The sequence below is a fragment of the Lissotriton helveticus genome, chromosome 12 (assembly GCF_964261635.1).
Source record: "Lissotriton helveticus chromosome 12, aLisHel1.1, whole genome shotgun sequence".
NCBI lineage: Eukaryota > Metazoa > Chordata > Amphibia > Caudata > Salamandridae > Lissotriton > Lissotriton helveticus.
Window position 1 is genome coordinate 790,861,101 of NC_136073.1, and position 16,366 is coordinate 790,877,466.

At 43.8% G+C, this 16,366-nt stretch overlaps 1 protein-coding gene across 1 annotated transcript in view; it reads left to right on the top strand.

Annotated features, from left to right (window-relative positions):
* The window catches only part of HAX1 (HCLS1 associated protein X-1), a 56,935-nt gene that overhangs the window by 1,571 nt on the left and 38,998 nt on the right, over positions 1-16,366 (top strand). Inside the window, exon 2 of the mRNA XM_078671143.1 lies at positions 16,127-16,347. Coding sequence (XP_078527269.1) covers positions 16,127-16,347 — 221 coding nt within the window. The remainder of the gene's footprint in view (positions 1-16,126; positions 16,348-16,366) is intronic.

The following is a 16,366-nucleotide window of genomic DNA, read 5'->3' on the forward strand; positions in this document are numbered from 1 at the left end:
TTTGCAAGACAGAAGTCCACAGCATACACCTGCTTCATGTCCCCCTGCGCCCTCCTTTCATCACTCTGACCCGTGCCTTGCTAGCATAGGTGCGGCCCTCAGGCATGCCACTGACAGTACTGTGTGACCCCCAAGGAAATGTTTGTGAGTACCAATGGTCTATATAGTGTTATTTGGGAGATCGTATTAGTTAGATGAGGTTTGGGATGAGTCAAATGAGGGATAGAGGAGAGAAGAATCTAGAAAGGGTTATTAGAAAGATCATAATAGTAAAATAAAGTTTGGGGCGAGTCAAGGAGGAATACAGAAGGGAAGAGTCAAGAAAGGATCTTTGGGAGATCATAGTAGTAAAATGAGGTTTGGGATGAGTTTGAGAGTGGAGATAGAGGCTATATTGAGAGAGGTATAGGATGAGACATAGAGTAGTGCATTGAAGGGAGCTGGACGTTCCTTCTTTTTTAGGAGTAAATTAAAACAATATGTAGATACAGAACTTTATAGAAAGGGTATGCATTTATAAAGGAAAATAATAAAAAGATATAAGATTGTATTGAATAAATTCCATATGTGCAAGTATGAATAGTAAGTGAGAAATTCAGACTTTTAGGCATTCTACGCATGTCAATTAATATATATATATATATATATATATATATATATATATATATATATATATATTCCACAACAGTGATCTCGTAGTGACCACAAACAATGAGGTGCACACCAGGAATATCCTTGTTAGATTTTTATTGCCAACATGTTAAAAAACACAGGACAGACGCGTTTCTGCATGTACGCCTTTCTCAAACTTGGTGTGGCTCAATTTTATTATGCCATTTAAATTTTTGCCATTTAAAATAAACGAAACAGAAAAAGGAAGCTATTCATTGTCAGTGAAATCAACAAAGGGCAGAACTCACAATGGTATATTCTTGAGTCGGCCATCTTTGAATGCTTATTGTTTCTTCACAATATAACCTCATATTCAACTGCAGGTCCAACCGTCATAAATGTCAGTTAATAGTCCAACCGTCTCTTCATTGGGATCCCCAATTATAGCAATGATATAAATCAATTCATTGTTAAAACTAGCTTATTCATGCAAAAATAAAGTATATGTTCCTCAACATTTTTCTATTAAGCCCTGGATGGGCAATCATGATTTTATAAATGTAATTCATATTTATTTCTATGATTTGAATATATTTCCTCGGGGTACATGTCCATCGGTTGAATAGGACCATCCTTGATTATTGTTATCAAGCCCTAATGAGAAAGGGTATACATTTATAAAGGAAAATAATAACAAGATATAAGATTGTATTGAATAAAGTTCCATTTGTGCAAGTATAGGCAGTAATTTAGAAATTCAGACTTTCAGGCGTTGCACGTAAAAGCAAATTATATATATATATAATTTTGTTTTCCTCAATATATCAATAGTGAATCACTTACAGATACAGTTGTTAAAATCATAGTTACATTTAGTGATAGGTAAGTAAAAGATAGACACAAAACACTACAAGGGCGGGGGCGGGGGTGGGGGTGGGGGGGGGGAGCGCTTTAGAAAAAAGATAGGTCCAGTACCGTTGCTCCTAAGAACTCACTTGTAATCACTGGTTGGTAACTGTTCCTAAACAAAGAAGCATAACCAACTTGGTTACGTAGAAGAGAAAAAGAGAAGGAAAATGGTCTCTATATGTGGTTCCCAATTGCTGCAGGTGGGGGGAATTTCTCCTTTAGAAAATAGTTCCCTCACACACTCTTGCGAGTGTCCTGCTTCATCATCGGGAGTTGCTCCTCGTGGGGGTGGCGCTGCTGTCCTCCACGGGCCCCGTGAGAGAGCTCTTTGTCGGAAATCTTTTTAGGAGACGCCGCACTTGTGCATGTGGGTGTGTGGGCCTAAAAGGGGTTAGTGCAAGTGTATTAAAATTACCCCAACGGTACCCTGAGGTCAACTTTTATTCGTTAGTCCGGGAGGTAAGAGTAAAAGAATTATACAGAAGAGGTGGAGCACCTCATAACAAATATCGTAGAGGTCAGAGTATTACTCTGCTGCTCTCAGTTCCCATGTGTGTTTGTGAGTGTGAAAGTTTGTCAACATGTTTCGCTCTAGGATATAGGTCCCTAATGGATCCTTGTGCGCTTCGTCAGGACCATGCGGTGTGAAATCGTGAATAAAAATAGGAGCAGGGAAAAGACACCCTATCTTCCTATGATATCTCTATTAAGGTGCAAGTGCGTCATTGTGCTCATGGGAACATCTCAATCGTGTTCCTCTTATTACATGGTGAAGAAAAACAACAACAGGAATAGAATACAAAAATATAGAGACAAACATAAGTCATAGTGAATAAGAATCCACATTTAACTTAATTTCAGCAGCTGCGTTTGAACTATACCATGCATCTTGTTGCGGCAATTGTGGGGAAAAGTGTCCTTGACATTATCATACTGACACATGCGCGTTTGACAGCATCTTCTGTCTTTATGATTTTGTGGAGTTCTCATTCACTGGCCTCGTGTTGCCTGTGCACGTCGTGTTTTTAATGAGCGATTGATTCAAAACAGACTTGTTTGCATCGTGGTCACCTCCAGTGTTAATATATGCAAAGCGCACTCCACTGGTGTGACCGAAAAAGAGCATAGCTGCCACGGAGTTCTTGGCAAACTTTTACCGTTATAGACCATCATTGTTGCTTAGTGGTTTTTGGCACTATTTTTCATTAAAATGTAAAAAAATCATATCTCCATGTACCCATAAAGAATTTTTGTCATTTTGGTATGGTTTTGCTTATTGGACTTTTACTCTATTTTGTCTGATTAGGTTTGGGGTTGTTAATGCTTGGTGTTTTGACTTTATTACTGTTTTAATACGTCATGCATACTTTCCACTTTGCCCTGCGTTACGCCTGCCTACTCTCTACCGCAGCTACTAGGGGGTTTATCTCAGGTTAATTTAGTGACTGTACGTTTCTCACTGACAAGTTAGTTTTATTCTTCCTTGAGGTGGACAACCGCCCACCCCAAATAATCTCTTTCCTAACTGTATCCTTTCCCTCGTTTCTTGGAGGCGTAAATATAAACAGTCAAGATGAACGTTCTAGCATCTTCGTGGTCTTGGTTTGGCCCATTCTGCTGTGCTCTAGATATTTATTTCTAGTTAGTCAATTTCATGGACATTTTCTGGCTTGGGTTGTAGTCGTTGTAGTTGAAACCATTCTGACCTGCATTGGTAGGAGTAGTAGATTTTTTGCAGTATTAATGATAGCCAAGTCCAGTGTTGATTGCTTGGAGCTCTTTGATTGTACAGTAATGGGCTCCTGGACCAGGGCATGTATATTTTTGTAGTTCGGTGTGGTAGGGCCCACTGCTTTTTTAGGTCTCGCACCTGCCAAAGCAGCGCCAAGCGCTGTGGCCTGCGAGACCTATAGTCGTCGACTATGCTTTCAAGGGCGACAGGAGATGGGCACGCGCAGGATGCAGGTCGGACTGGATCGGTAAACGTACACTCACGCGCTGTGCCCATCTCCTGTCTCCCTTGCAAGCCTCGTGGAGTAACTTTCACTTTCCTTCCCCCTTCTGCCATGGGCTCCACGGCCCGTCACCGCGCACCGTACACGCGCCTCTAAGACCGGCTCCCCGGCACGACCAAGCCCCCCCCCCCCCCCAAGAGGAAACGTGCAAACTCACCCGGAGTGGCGCATCGTACACGCGTCTCTAACACCGGCTACCCGGCAGGACCAAGCCCCGCCCCCGCCAAGAGGAAACGTGCAAACTCACCCGATGTGGCGGCTGGCTGCGGCGCGGTACTGGAGCACTCCAGCTCCTACGAATATCTGCCAGCACAATGCGGGGCTTCCTCCTTAGACATGGGAGCTCCGCACTGCTATTTTCTGCTCTCCCGAACTTCAGCTCCCGCACTTCACTTCCTCTTTGGTGCCGGGGCGCCCTCTTCATCACGGTAGCCCCGGAAGGTGACAGGCGCTGCCTACACACCGGACGCACGCGCGAGCCTCAGGGCATGCGAAAGTAACCTGTAACGTGCATGCGTGGGCAGTGTGAAGTTTTGTACAAGTGCATCCCTCCTCCCCCACCTCGTCTAGTCTGTCGTTGAGGTTTAAAATGACAGCGCATCCCAACACAAGTAAGTGCATGTCTGAGATGGAGGCGACTCTTAGACTGGAGGTCAGGAGGGGGCGGATCAGGAGTAACAAAAAATATAATTTCTAGTATTTTCTAGTATTCCGTTGTTTGAGGCGACAGCCCAGCGAGCGCACCCTACAACGTGTGGTGCAGGCTGCATGTCAGTTACTGGCTCTGCAGTTCATGACGTAGACTGCACCCGCACTCTGCCAGACTACACCCCAGTGACTGCGTTGGGACTGTACTCCATCACTCTCTTGGCCTCTCTGCTGGGGGCTGCTGGTGAGGACGTGCCTCTCCGCCAGGGCCTCTCCCTGAAAAATGCGAGATATGCCAGGCACTGACTCCAGCCTCCAGTGGCGCCCGAGTGAAGCCAGGCCCGGGAAGATGAGGAATGAAGACTTTCCACTTCTGAAAGCCCCGGAGGTGCCCCGAGAGGCGACGGCCTCTGACGGCTTCCGTAAGAACAGTCTCGAAGCCGGCGACAGTCACTGTCTTCATGCTGGTGCAACAAAGAGGGAAGGGGCCTCTCAGCTGGGAGTAGTGATGGAAAGGGCTATGAGGCGTGCAGGGCCCACCGACGACTTAAAAAAAAGCTTTTGGAAGCTAGAAGTAGAGTTTATGGTCTCTTAGGTAGAGTTCAAACGGGAGGTGATGGAGGCCCTCAAAGGTACAAGTAGATTTGGAAATGGGGTCAGGGCGAGGCAGGGCCTCACATTGAAGCGGATTTGGAACAAGGGAGGGGAGGCAGGTAGGGTCTCTTAGCTGGAGGTAGAGCTTGAACTGGTGGTCACACGTGGTTGCTAGAGGTCGGGCAGGAGGCTACACATGGTCTCTCAGCTAGAGTTAAAGTTTATTTATTTATTTCATATTTTAATTTTCGCGTTTTTATTTAGCGCCAACTTGGTCCGTGACCATTAGAGAGCTCTGCATAAGCGCCAGATTACACAGAAGTGGACACGGACTTCAGCGCCTCGTCAGGGGCAGTAAGCACTGTCAAAATACAGTTATAATACTCGAAGCTAGAAGTAAAGTTCACACAGAGGTGAGGTGTGGGAATAGGACCGGAACATCGGTTGAAACATGGCGCCTCGGCTGGGAGTGCGTGGCATTCATTGCCTGTGCACTCAGTTGTGCTCACTGCTTGGGAGTCTATCCTTCAAGGCTCAGTGTCCGCATGGAAGGAAGGTTAAGGGGCGGGAGGTGTCTCCAATGGGCACCTGTCCCCCTCCGGGGCCTATAAACAGATCAAGGTCTTGCCTCACCCTGTGGGGTCCATAAACAATAACATTACAGAGGATAAGTTAGAGGAAAAAGACAGTTAGAGACATCAGTGCTCTGCCCCTCCATGCCCCCCACACGTCGAACAAAGCCAGGGCCAGGAGAACAAACATCTCAGGGTAAACCTTTTATATACCACGCGGTATACAACCTTTACAACGCAACTTTTACAACGACCTACCATTACCACGCATTTTTTACAACGTAGGATCCATTACAACGCATACCATTACCACGCATGTATTTACAACGCATGTACCTTTACAACGCATACAATTACAACGTAAGTATTGGTAAGTATATCATTTTATTAAAAATATTATAAGTTTGCGTTTTTGGGTAAAGGGGTATTTTTAGGGTTCAGGGTCAGTTTTGGGTTTTTGGGTAAAGGGGTATTTTTAGGGTTTAGGGTCAGTTTTCAGTTTTTGGGTAAAGGGGTATTTTTAGGGTTCAGGGTCAGTTTTGGGTTTTTGGGTAAAGGGGTATTTTTAGGGTTTAGGGTCAGTTTTCAGTTTTTGGGTAAAGGGGTATTTTTAGGGTTCAGGGTCAGTTTTCAGTTTTTGGGTAAAGGGGTATTTTTAGGGTTCAGGGTCAGTTTTCAGTTTTTGGGTAAAGGGGTATTTTTAGGGTTCAGGGTCAGTTTTGGGTTTTTGGGTAAAGGGGTATTTTTAGGGTTCAGGGTCAGTTTTGGGTTTTTGGGTAAAGGGGTATTTTTAGGGTTCAGGGTCAGTTTGGGGTTTTTGGGTTAAGGGGTATTTTTAGGGTTTAGGGTCAGTTTTCAGTTTTTGGGTAAAGGGGTATTTTTAGGGTTCAGGGTCAGTTTTCAGTTTTTGGGTAAAAGGGTATTTTTAGGGTTCAGGGTCAGTTTTCAGTTTTTGGGTAAAAGGGTATTTTTAGGGTTCAGGGTCAGTTTTCAGTTTTTGGGTAAAAGGGTATTTTTAGGGTTCAGGGTCAGTTTTGGGTTTTTGGGTAAAGGGGTATTTTTAGGGTTCAGGGTCAGTTTTGGGTTTTTGGGTAAAGGGGTATTTTTAGGGTTTAGGGTCAGTTTTCAGTTTTTGGGTAAAGGGGTATTTTTAGGGTTCAGGGTCAGTTTTGGGTTTTTGGGTAAAGGGGTATTTTTAGGGTTCAGGGTCAGTTTTGGGTTTTTGGGTAAAAGGGTACAGGGTAAAAATTAAATATAATTAAATTTAAATTACATTAAATTAAATTGATTAAATTAATTAAATTAAATTAATCAAATTAAATTAAATTAAATTACATTATATTAATTTTAATTAAATGACATTAAAAAAAATATTATATACTTACCAATACTTACGTTGTAATTGTATGCGTTGTAAAGGTATATGCGTTGTAAATACATGCGTGGTAATGGTACTTCGTTGTAATGGATCCTGCGTTGTAAAAATTGCGTGGTAATGGTAGGCGTGGTAAAAGTATGCGTTGTAACGTCATACATCCATACCACGCCAGCATCTTCTGTGCAGAGAGGCTTTGATCCGCCGCACCCATGTTGCTTGTTTTTCCTAAAAGCAGTTCACGACAATCTCCTATATCTGAACCCCCTGCGAGTCACCGGCAAGTGGAAGTCTGTAAGCACATTAGACGACAATGAACTGAAGAAAGGATGCCATTTTGGTAATGGACTTCTCTGAGGACTGGATGTCTCCTGAGTGTGGCTTTCTGCCCTGGAAGCCGCCTGCTTCAAGGAGAGTATCAGGTTTCAAGAACCAGGGATGGGAGGTATGAGGGTTGTCTTATCAATGTTACGCTGATCTACTCTCTAAAAGTGAGAACTGGGTTCAGACTTATTACAAATGTCACAAAAAGATGTTAATATTTCACTTCTGTTCTTGGATTTTCATCACAATAAAATACACTGAACATAATCTACACAAAAGTTATTTACAAAAGTTTAAGCTATTGCCATTATATATTGCAGTAACTTTTATTTAAGTATTAATTATTTAAAAAAATTAAAAGCCATTGTTATTTGTAATAGCAATACATCTAATTCACGTAAATACAACACATTTTGCATTACAAATGCTATAGGTGTCACGTTTGCGAAAGTTAAAACTATTGGCATTGTAAATGACAAAGCTATTAATTTCGCTATTTTCAAAACCAACACATAAATAAAAAATGTGTCATTTACAATACCAATATCTCAAACTTTCCTAATGCGAAACCTATTGCATTGCAAATGCTTGTTAAGAGCTTGGTGTCATTTTGTTCTGAATGCTTAGTGATGGAGACTGATTAGTTTTAGAAACTGAACTATTTGTTTCCATATCAATTTTGTGCCTAATTATATTTTGATAACTGACGAGGTGTCCCATTGTGGACTCTCGTGTGTTGTTAGTTTCTGAAAATAACTTGAAGATATTTGGGTTTTTAACCTTTCTTTATTGTTTCAATGAGTAAGCAACATTCACTTACAGGCATATACTGAATAAACAATACTGTACAACTTCTATTATTGTTTAATTAACTTTTTTCTACTTGTTTAAGGTCCTTCTTCCAGTTGCTTTACATGAAAGTAAAAAGGACATAATTTCAAAACTCCCAACTCCCCCTCCCATACATGCTTCCTCCATGCAAATTTCTCTTCCCGTATACTTTAGGTGTGCCGTTGATTATCACTGATTCGCACTTCCTGACTGTGAATATTCTCCAATTCCTGTTATTCCCCCTTAGGTGGGTCTTGCTGTCTGGGTGGGGTTTGATCTACTGCCTCTTGGATCATCATCCCCCATACCTGTAGCCCCTCCGGCAACCCCTCGTCCCTTCTAGTTTTCCTCATGTGGTCCTCTTGCGCCATTGCCCATTCCTTAAGGTCTGTCCTCCACTTATCTATAGTTGGGCCCTGCGGGGTTAACCAGTGTATAGCTATACGTCTCTTGGCTATCGCAAGTCCAAGTATCAGAAACCGTCTGCTAGTCTTTTGTTTGGGATTTCTAGGTATCAGGCTCTGATGACAGGTCCGTATTTCAAAGGCTACCTTCCATCCCTTCACCCTGTTAAGTTGATTTAGAATTAGGCCATACACTGGCTCAGACCCTTGGGCCTCCCTACAGCAAACCATACATCAGAGATCTGTAACAACGACGGTACGCTACTCACGACTCCCACAGATATCAGAGATGAAGTCTTATCCTACTACACTACGTTATACACATCGAGACACAGCTCTGACGAGTCCGCAAAAGAGTATTATCTCTCAGAAATTGCCTTAGTCTACCTAGAAAAAATTATGCAGGAATTCATGGCAGAGCCAATCACAGTGACTGAGGTGCGTGGGGCGATTAAAGTACTGCGTGGCTCCTCCGCCCCAGGACTAGATGAATTTACTGGAGAGTTCTATAAGGCCTTTTCTGATCTCTAGCACTGAAATTGATCGAGGTGTATGCTGAGGCCCTGGAAAAGCAAATTCTGCCACCTACGTTAAGCAAAGCAGTTATTATTCTTTTGCCGAAGCCCGGTAAAGACCCCTCCCTTTGCGGATCATATAGGCCCCTCTCGCTCTTAAATATGGAAGATAAAATATTAGCTAAAATTGTAGCCAACAGGCTGTCGCAATTAATGGAGTTCATTATCTCCCCAGCGCAATCAGGCTTCGTCCCAAATCGTTTGACCGCATTAAATTTGCGGACCTTGTTCGCAGTATTGCATAGGATTAATCCCGAAACTCATAATGCGTGGTATGGGTATGCCAGTGGGTTTCATATCTACTGTAGGCTTACTTTATGGTCGGCCTACTGCAAGGTTTCACATAAACTGCACTATTTCTGGCCCATTCACACTATCTCGAGGTACGCGTCAGGGACGTCCTCTGTCACCCCTTCTGTTCATTCTTTCCATGGACCCTCTGATACGGCATTTTCAGGAACGTCCTCTTCATAATGGACTACAATTTCGAACGGGCCCTCTTTTGGCTTCATTATACGCTGATGATACTATTCTTTATGTTAGAGAACCACAACTGAACCTAGCCCCCCCTGATCTGGGAAATCCTTAACTTTGGGCAACATTCTGGGTTGGGTATTATTTCGCACAAATCGACTAGCAGTACGATCCCTTGGGAATGCGAATTCCCATTGGGATGGTGCTCGGATTCTGTCAAATATCTGGGTATTCATGTACACTTGGATCAGGACCAGATTATGCACCTTAATTACGGTGCAGCGTTGTGAAACTGGAGACTCAGGTGGAGAAATGGTTATGACTCCCTTTGTCCATGGCAGGCATTATTGCCATAATTGAGATGATGGTCCTACCCAAATTTTCATATCTTTTAAAAAATATCCCTGTACCCCTCACACACAGTTTCTTCAGAACACTGCGATCTCACCTTATCTGACTGGTATGGGGAGGCGGGAGACCACGCGTACGATGGAAGATACTCACCGTACCGTATGATAGAGGAGGATTTGGAGTGCCGGCCTTTTGTTTATACTATCTAGTGGCGCAATGCAGACATGCCTTTGCCTGGTACCACCCATATGCAAGGATCCTATTTCTGCGCCCAGAGGCTGACTTCGTCCTCCCTGAGAGATTAGCTGCCGTTTTGCCCAGGGTCAAACCTAGGAGACCAGTAGACCTACAAACGGTTTTGACCACCAGCTGGGCTTGGAACAGGCTTATCCGCTACACTGGCACTGCAGTTTTATATTCCTCTGCCCTTCCGCTGCCGAATGCCCGTTGGCTTCCCATAACAGGAGAGAGACTGGTGCAACGCACGCTAACTAAATTTGACATTAGCACGGTAGGTGATTTGTGCCCGGGCGGGCACGTCTTCTTGGCTACTAAGGCAGCTCGCTTCCAGGAGGCCACGGTCATGGACAAATTTGTTCTTAAGAGACTATATTCTGTATTAAGAGCCACAATCATTGGCTTCCTCCTGGAGCCCATCTCCTTCAAACCACTGTCTCTCCTGATTGAGAATAAGAGTGGAACACACATAATTTCCAAACTATATAAGTTATGCATAGCACAGGTCCCTATCGTGGATGATAAACTCAGAGCGGATTGGGACACCAATTTGGGGCGTCCGATTTTAGACGACCAGTGGCCTGACTCCTGCAAAGTCACAAAGTATGTCTCATTAAATAGTCATCCTAAATGATTACACTTTAAATTTCTCCGAAAAATCTACATGACACCGGCCAAATTTCATAAAATTGACACCGATAGGCCACACACATACCAGAAATGTGGCGCCCAGTACGCAGATTTTGCTCACCTAATCTGGACATGCCCACACATACACTCCTATTAGGTACAGGTGCACAAAACACTGGGGGACATTCATGGGCTCACACTTGTTCTTATACCGGAACTGGCTCTGATGGGTTACACGATTAATTTTTCTGAAACAGTCAAAGTTTGGTTCACTTGGCCATCTCTTAGCAAAACAGGTGATAGCGTTAAACTGTGGCAGCAAAGTTTCTCCCACGTTGCAAGGCTGGTTGTATAGCCTAGCACATTGTAGTATACATAGCGAAATCTACTCTAGCCTATTGCCCAGCACTGCCAGCCCCAAGAATATCTGGGGCCCATATAAGGCATATTTTGATAATTTGCGCAACTCCTCTGCCTCCCAGTCTAGTTCGGGGATAGTACCCGCGAGTATAGGATAGATTATATGGAATACACCTTGATAAGCAAGAGGAGGATTTATATAACACTGCTGGTTTTCGCTCCGTCGTATTCTTATCATAACAGCACTTTCTGTTGTGGGAGGTTGTAGATGATTGCAAATAGCAGACCAGACTCGGGATGTATTCAAATACGAGAGTGGCATTTAAACACGGGACAAGTTGGTTGACGAGCATATGTCATATACCGTATTGTATTTTATATCCATTGCTGACATTTCGAGGTAACTGTATACTTTACAATGTGAACTATACAAGATAAAACAATATCTATGATGTACTTACTAAAGATAACTATATTGGATCGTACATGTGCTTTTGTTTTATGATCGATGAAAATAAAGTTTAAAAAAAAGTTGATCTAGAATTTCAGTCCAATATTCTTGTATTTTGGGGCAGTGCCAAACCAGGTGCACAAAATCGACCTGCATGTGCTGACACATGGGACATTGCGGGTCTAGCGTTGTATTTATGGTGTATAGTCGCTTAGGTGAAAGATGCGTCATGTGAACAATATTATATTGTATATGTGTAAACCTGGCATATATTGATACTCTACTGACTCCATCATGTATTTGTTTCCAATTTGTCGGCATCAGCGGTTGGTCGCTGGCCTCATCCCACCTCTCCTCAATCTTAAGGTTCTTGCCCCGATTATCTTACCTCAATGCTCTATAAAGGTGGGTTACAAACCTCTGCCCTCCCGCCATTGTGATCATGGTAATCAATGTTTGTGAATGATCTGGGGCTTCAGGAAATGTCGGCCATAGCTGTCGGCCGTGGCTGCCATCTTTAGGAATTGTCCATCTCCCAATTTAAATGTTTCTACCGCATCCTGGTATGTTATGAACCTGCTCTCTGGATATAGATCTGAGAGCATCAGGCAGCCCTCCTCCTTCCACTTCTCAACTGTCATTGCCTGCGCTATCTGGGCGAACTGTGGTATGAGCCAGATGTCTGCGTCTGATGCATAGGGCCCTCTTTTAATAATCGTTTTTACTGCCCTATCCCATATTCTGCCCATTAATCTTATCACAGGACGATATGTTCCCTGTATTCCCCTTCCTTTCAGGAGTAGGGCTCCTAGTTGCTGTCTGCCATAGGAACCTGTGCGCAGGGTCATCTCCCAAGAGGGGTCTGTATCTAGCCATGATATTGCATGTTGTAGATATGAGGCCAGATAGTATAGTTCCAAGTCTGGGATTTCCAACCGTCTTCTTTCCCACTGTCTTTTTATTCCCTCCAGTCCTACCCTGCACCGTTTCCCATTCCACAACAGCTGTGTTAGTAGAACATCCAGTTCCTTGAATACTTTATGCAGAATTTCATAGAAGGACCACTGCATAACATAGAGGCACCTAGGCAATACCACCATTTTAATCAGTGCAGCCTTTCCCATCAGTGACAATTTCAGTGTATTCCAAAAGTGTACACTACCTTGCAATCCCTTGAATATCCTTCCCATATTTTGTTCGTAGAAACGGGCTTTCTCTCTGCCGATGTCTATACCTAGGTATCGAACAGATTCTAATTCTCAGGGGAGCTCCAACCACGCTGAGACACTTCTCCATCCTGCACTCTCCCTATTGGGTATAGCTGCAACTTATATTTATTAATTCGCAGGCCAGAGACTTCCGCACATTTTTCTAGGGCCTGAATTAAAATTGAGGTGGAATGCGTCGGGTGGCTCAGACACACTTATGTATCGTCTGCATATAATGACACTATGTTCTGTCTGTCCAATTGTTATGCCATGTCCCTTCAGTACTGATCTCTGATGGCATGCTAGAGGTTCCATTGCTATGGAAAATATTAATGGTGAGAGTAGCCAATCTTGCCGCGTCCCGCTGTGTAACCTTATACTGTCACACATAACGTCCCGTACGGAACCTTGCCATTGGTTTTGTGTACAGTAGTTTAACCCAGTGGATGAATCGAGGGCCCAGGCTCATTTTGTGAAGAATTTACCAACTATATCGGATAGTGTTCAAGTTTTGTGGTGGATACAGGAATTTCCCATTCAGCTAATAAATGCCAGTTTTTTTATTTAAAGTGCATTGAATAATAAAAGGGTGCTATAAGAATGTAAATTTAAAGATGCTAGAATTTCCAAACTCTAAAAACAGGCAAATAAGTGCCTATAGACTAATATGCATTGAAGCTTTTCTTGTTTACATACCATTAACTTGCTAGTTTGAGTACTTTCATGTACCTTGCTGGGCTATGGCTTTAAAAAGGCCATGTTAATTATTGATGAGTTGGAAAAGGTATGATGTTGGGATAGTGCTTTTATAATTTAAAAATAGTAGCTAGATGTAAAAAAAATCATGTTCTTTGGGTATTTATTTGGATGTTAGTCCTACAATAGGATGGGTATGCCCTACGTTTGCTAGTTCCACTAGTCGGCCACATGACTGTCTGAAATTTGGAGAGTTATTAATTACCTTTTTTCAGTCGTAAAATTGTTAGAAGAGCTTTGCTTTGCCTTACCTTGCAGACTTGAGGCCTGATTACGATCTTGGTGGATGAGTACTCTGCCACAAACGTGATGGATATCCCGTCCGCTGTATTGCAATTCCATTATATCCTATGGAACGTGTATTATGGCGGACGGGACATCCTTCACGCCAAGATCGAAATCTGGTCCTTGGTTCTTGTGTGCCATGTTCTTATACTTCTTCTAGGGGTTCAGTGTTTTAGTGGCTGAGGCTTAGAATGATTTATTTTTCGCAGCTTGTTAGTTAACCTACCGAGCTATATGAACTTCGAGTCTTACTTATCAGTATAGTTTGTAAGTTGGAAAACTGGATCCTGGGGGTGCTGTGGTAAGTGTCTTGAGCTGTGCCATTAAATCATACTGTAACACAAAAAGATGATGGACGGAATGTTGAACATTGTCAAACATTCTCCCCCAGTCACAGATCTTTTTTTTAATCCATTATTATTTTGCTCACCACGCCACCCCAGTTCAGACATGGCCATATGCAAATCAGTCTTGACCCTGTGCCTCATGGGAACAGTCCAGCCCGAACTGCCAAGCCATGTCTTCCCTGGACCTGAATCAAGCATCCCAGGACCGGTTTCTGGCTATCAGCCGTCATCAGCCAGGATAGCTTGACTCCAGTGGTGTAGTGAGCACGGGACCCACGTCTGGGCATACCCTTCCCACATAGGGCGAACAGCAAAACACACAAGATGATGGACGGAATGTTTGTATATGGCTGGGTTCAAACCGGAATGGCATGGTGAGCAAAAAAACGATGGATTTAGGCCCAGATCTCTGTACTGGGTTGAATGTATGACATTGTTCTGCATTCAGTCCATCAATTGTTGTTTTTGTATTCGTCACCCCGAGTGGCACGGGTATGCTCAGACGTGAGTCCCGTGCTCTCCATGCCACTGGAATCAAGCAATCCTGGCTGATTAGGGCTGAAAGCCCGAAACCGGTCATAGGATGCTTGTTTCCAGTCCAGAGAGAACCTGGCTTGGCAGTTCGGGTTGGACTGTTCCCATGGGGCACAGGGTCAGGACTGATTTGCATATGGCTGGGTTCAAACTGGAATGGCATGGTGAACAAAAAAACTATGGATTTAGGCCTAGATCTATTGCATTAGGGTAATGGTATGACATATTGCCTAGATGTGTTTATGCTCTGTGTTATACGCAATTGTGTGGTTAAAGATGGTGGAGACATTCAAAGGGTGTGAGGCTGCCTGTTGTCCAGTAGTGGATTTGTAGAAGCTGTGTGAGATGGATGTGTGCCAGTGGAGCTGTATGGTGTGAAATAGGGAGCTTACTTAACTTTTCACAGACTCAACACCTCCTGTATAACAGACTCTTTATTAAAGAAGACAATATTATCCACCAACAGTAGTCCATGCATGAATTATTACCTAGGGACTTAACACTTACTGCTAAGATACCTTGTTAATTTAAAAACAAAGATCAGCCTGGATCAGGTGGATGATCTTTCGGTCAAGATGGGAAAGGTTGATTTATAGACCTGATATATCAAAGTCTTTTACCCATTCTGCTTCTGTGATTGATTGGTTGATGCACAAGGGCCTAGGTCACTTGACTTACTGTACCTGAACTGAGCTCAGCGCCAGGAACGCTGGAATGCTGGTTCTCCTCCACCCACCGCTACCCTGCCACGCCCCTCCTTGCTCTCCAGCACAGTTGTCGCTTACTGCATGGCCGCCACACCTCACCACATAATACGGATGAGTGTTCACATGCTCCTCCTGCAAGTGCATGTCACTAACAGCACCCACTCGCTCACGCATGCCAGCCACCTGCTCACTCAGACCAAACACCACCCACACAACTCGCCACACTTTCATGCATGCTGTTCAACACCCCCTCGCTCAACAAAACTGCTAGGGCCTCCGCAGTGTCTAAGTCTCCCCTTGGCACCCTCAAGATGAAGTGTCTGGCAGCCCCTTGGGTCACTGAGTTGCACAACAAGAAGGGAGTAAAGGAGGGTGGGGGGATGAAAAGGAGGAATAAGGTCAGGTGTATTCTCATCTTTTCAAAGCCACTTGAGGGCCAGTCGATCCCGCAGTGTTCTCTGTAATGCGTTCATTTCTGTTCCGGTTAATTTATTAAATAGTCCCCCTTACCGTGGGATTTCCCAATGCACTGGAAATGGTAAATGTTAAACATCACTGTGCCACAGCTAAAAAAAAGCAAAAATAGCTCAATCGCTTATGATTCTTTGCACCGTTCTCTGGAGTTTTCCAATGTCAGGTAAGCGAGGATTCAGTTCGGTGTGCTGATCTTGAATTAGGCACCCAGTCCTTTTCTTTGTACACTTTTGTGCTGTATAGTAGTTGGTGATGGGGCGGAATAATTAAAAACATCTACGAGATTGCCTTCCTGTGCTCGAGAAGAGAACTCTGCTTGGCAGACAGTGAGTGGGGTGGAGATGTATATATATCCTTTGCTGATCAGACTTAAAAGATTGCTTGAAAGCATCAGTGCCTGCTGTTGCGGTTTGCCACTATAGAAACCCTCTCTCTCTTGGCTGTTTAACACAGAGATCCCTTCTTCGGGGGCATCGCTCATGATGAGGATGAAGAAGAGGAGGATGGTGACGAAGGCCGTGCTTACCCTTTTGGTGGTAGAGCGCCCGAAGGTTTCGGATTCAGCTTTGGCCCCGGAGGGTCCTTTTTTCACGGCAGTTTCGGCTTTGAGGAAGTTTTCCAGGATTTCAACAAACTCTTTACCGATATCGACAAATGGGCAGCCAGCCCAATAGGTATGTTGTCACAGCACCC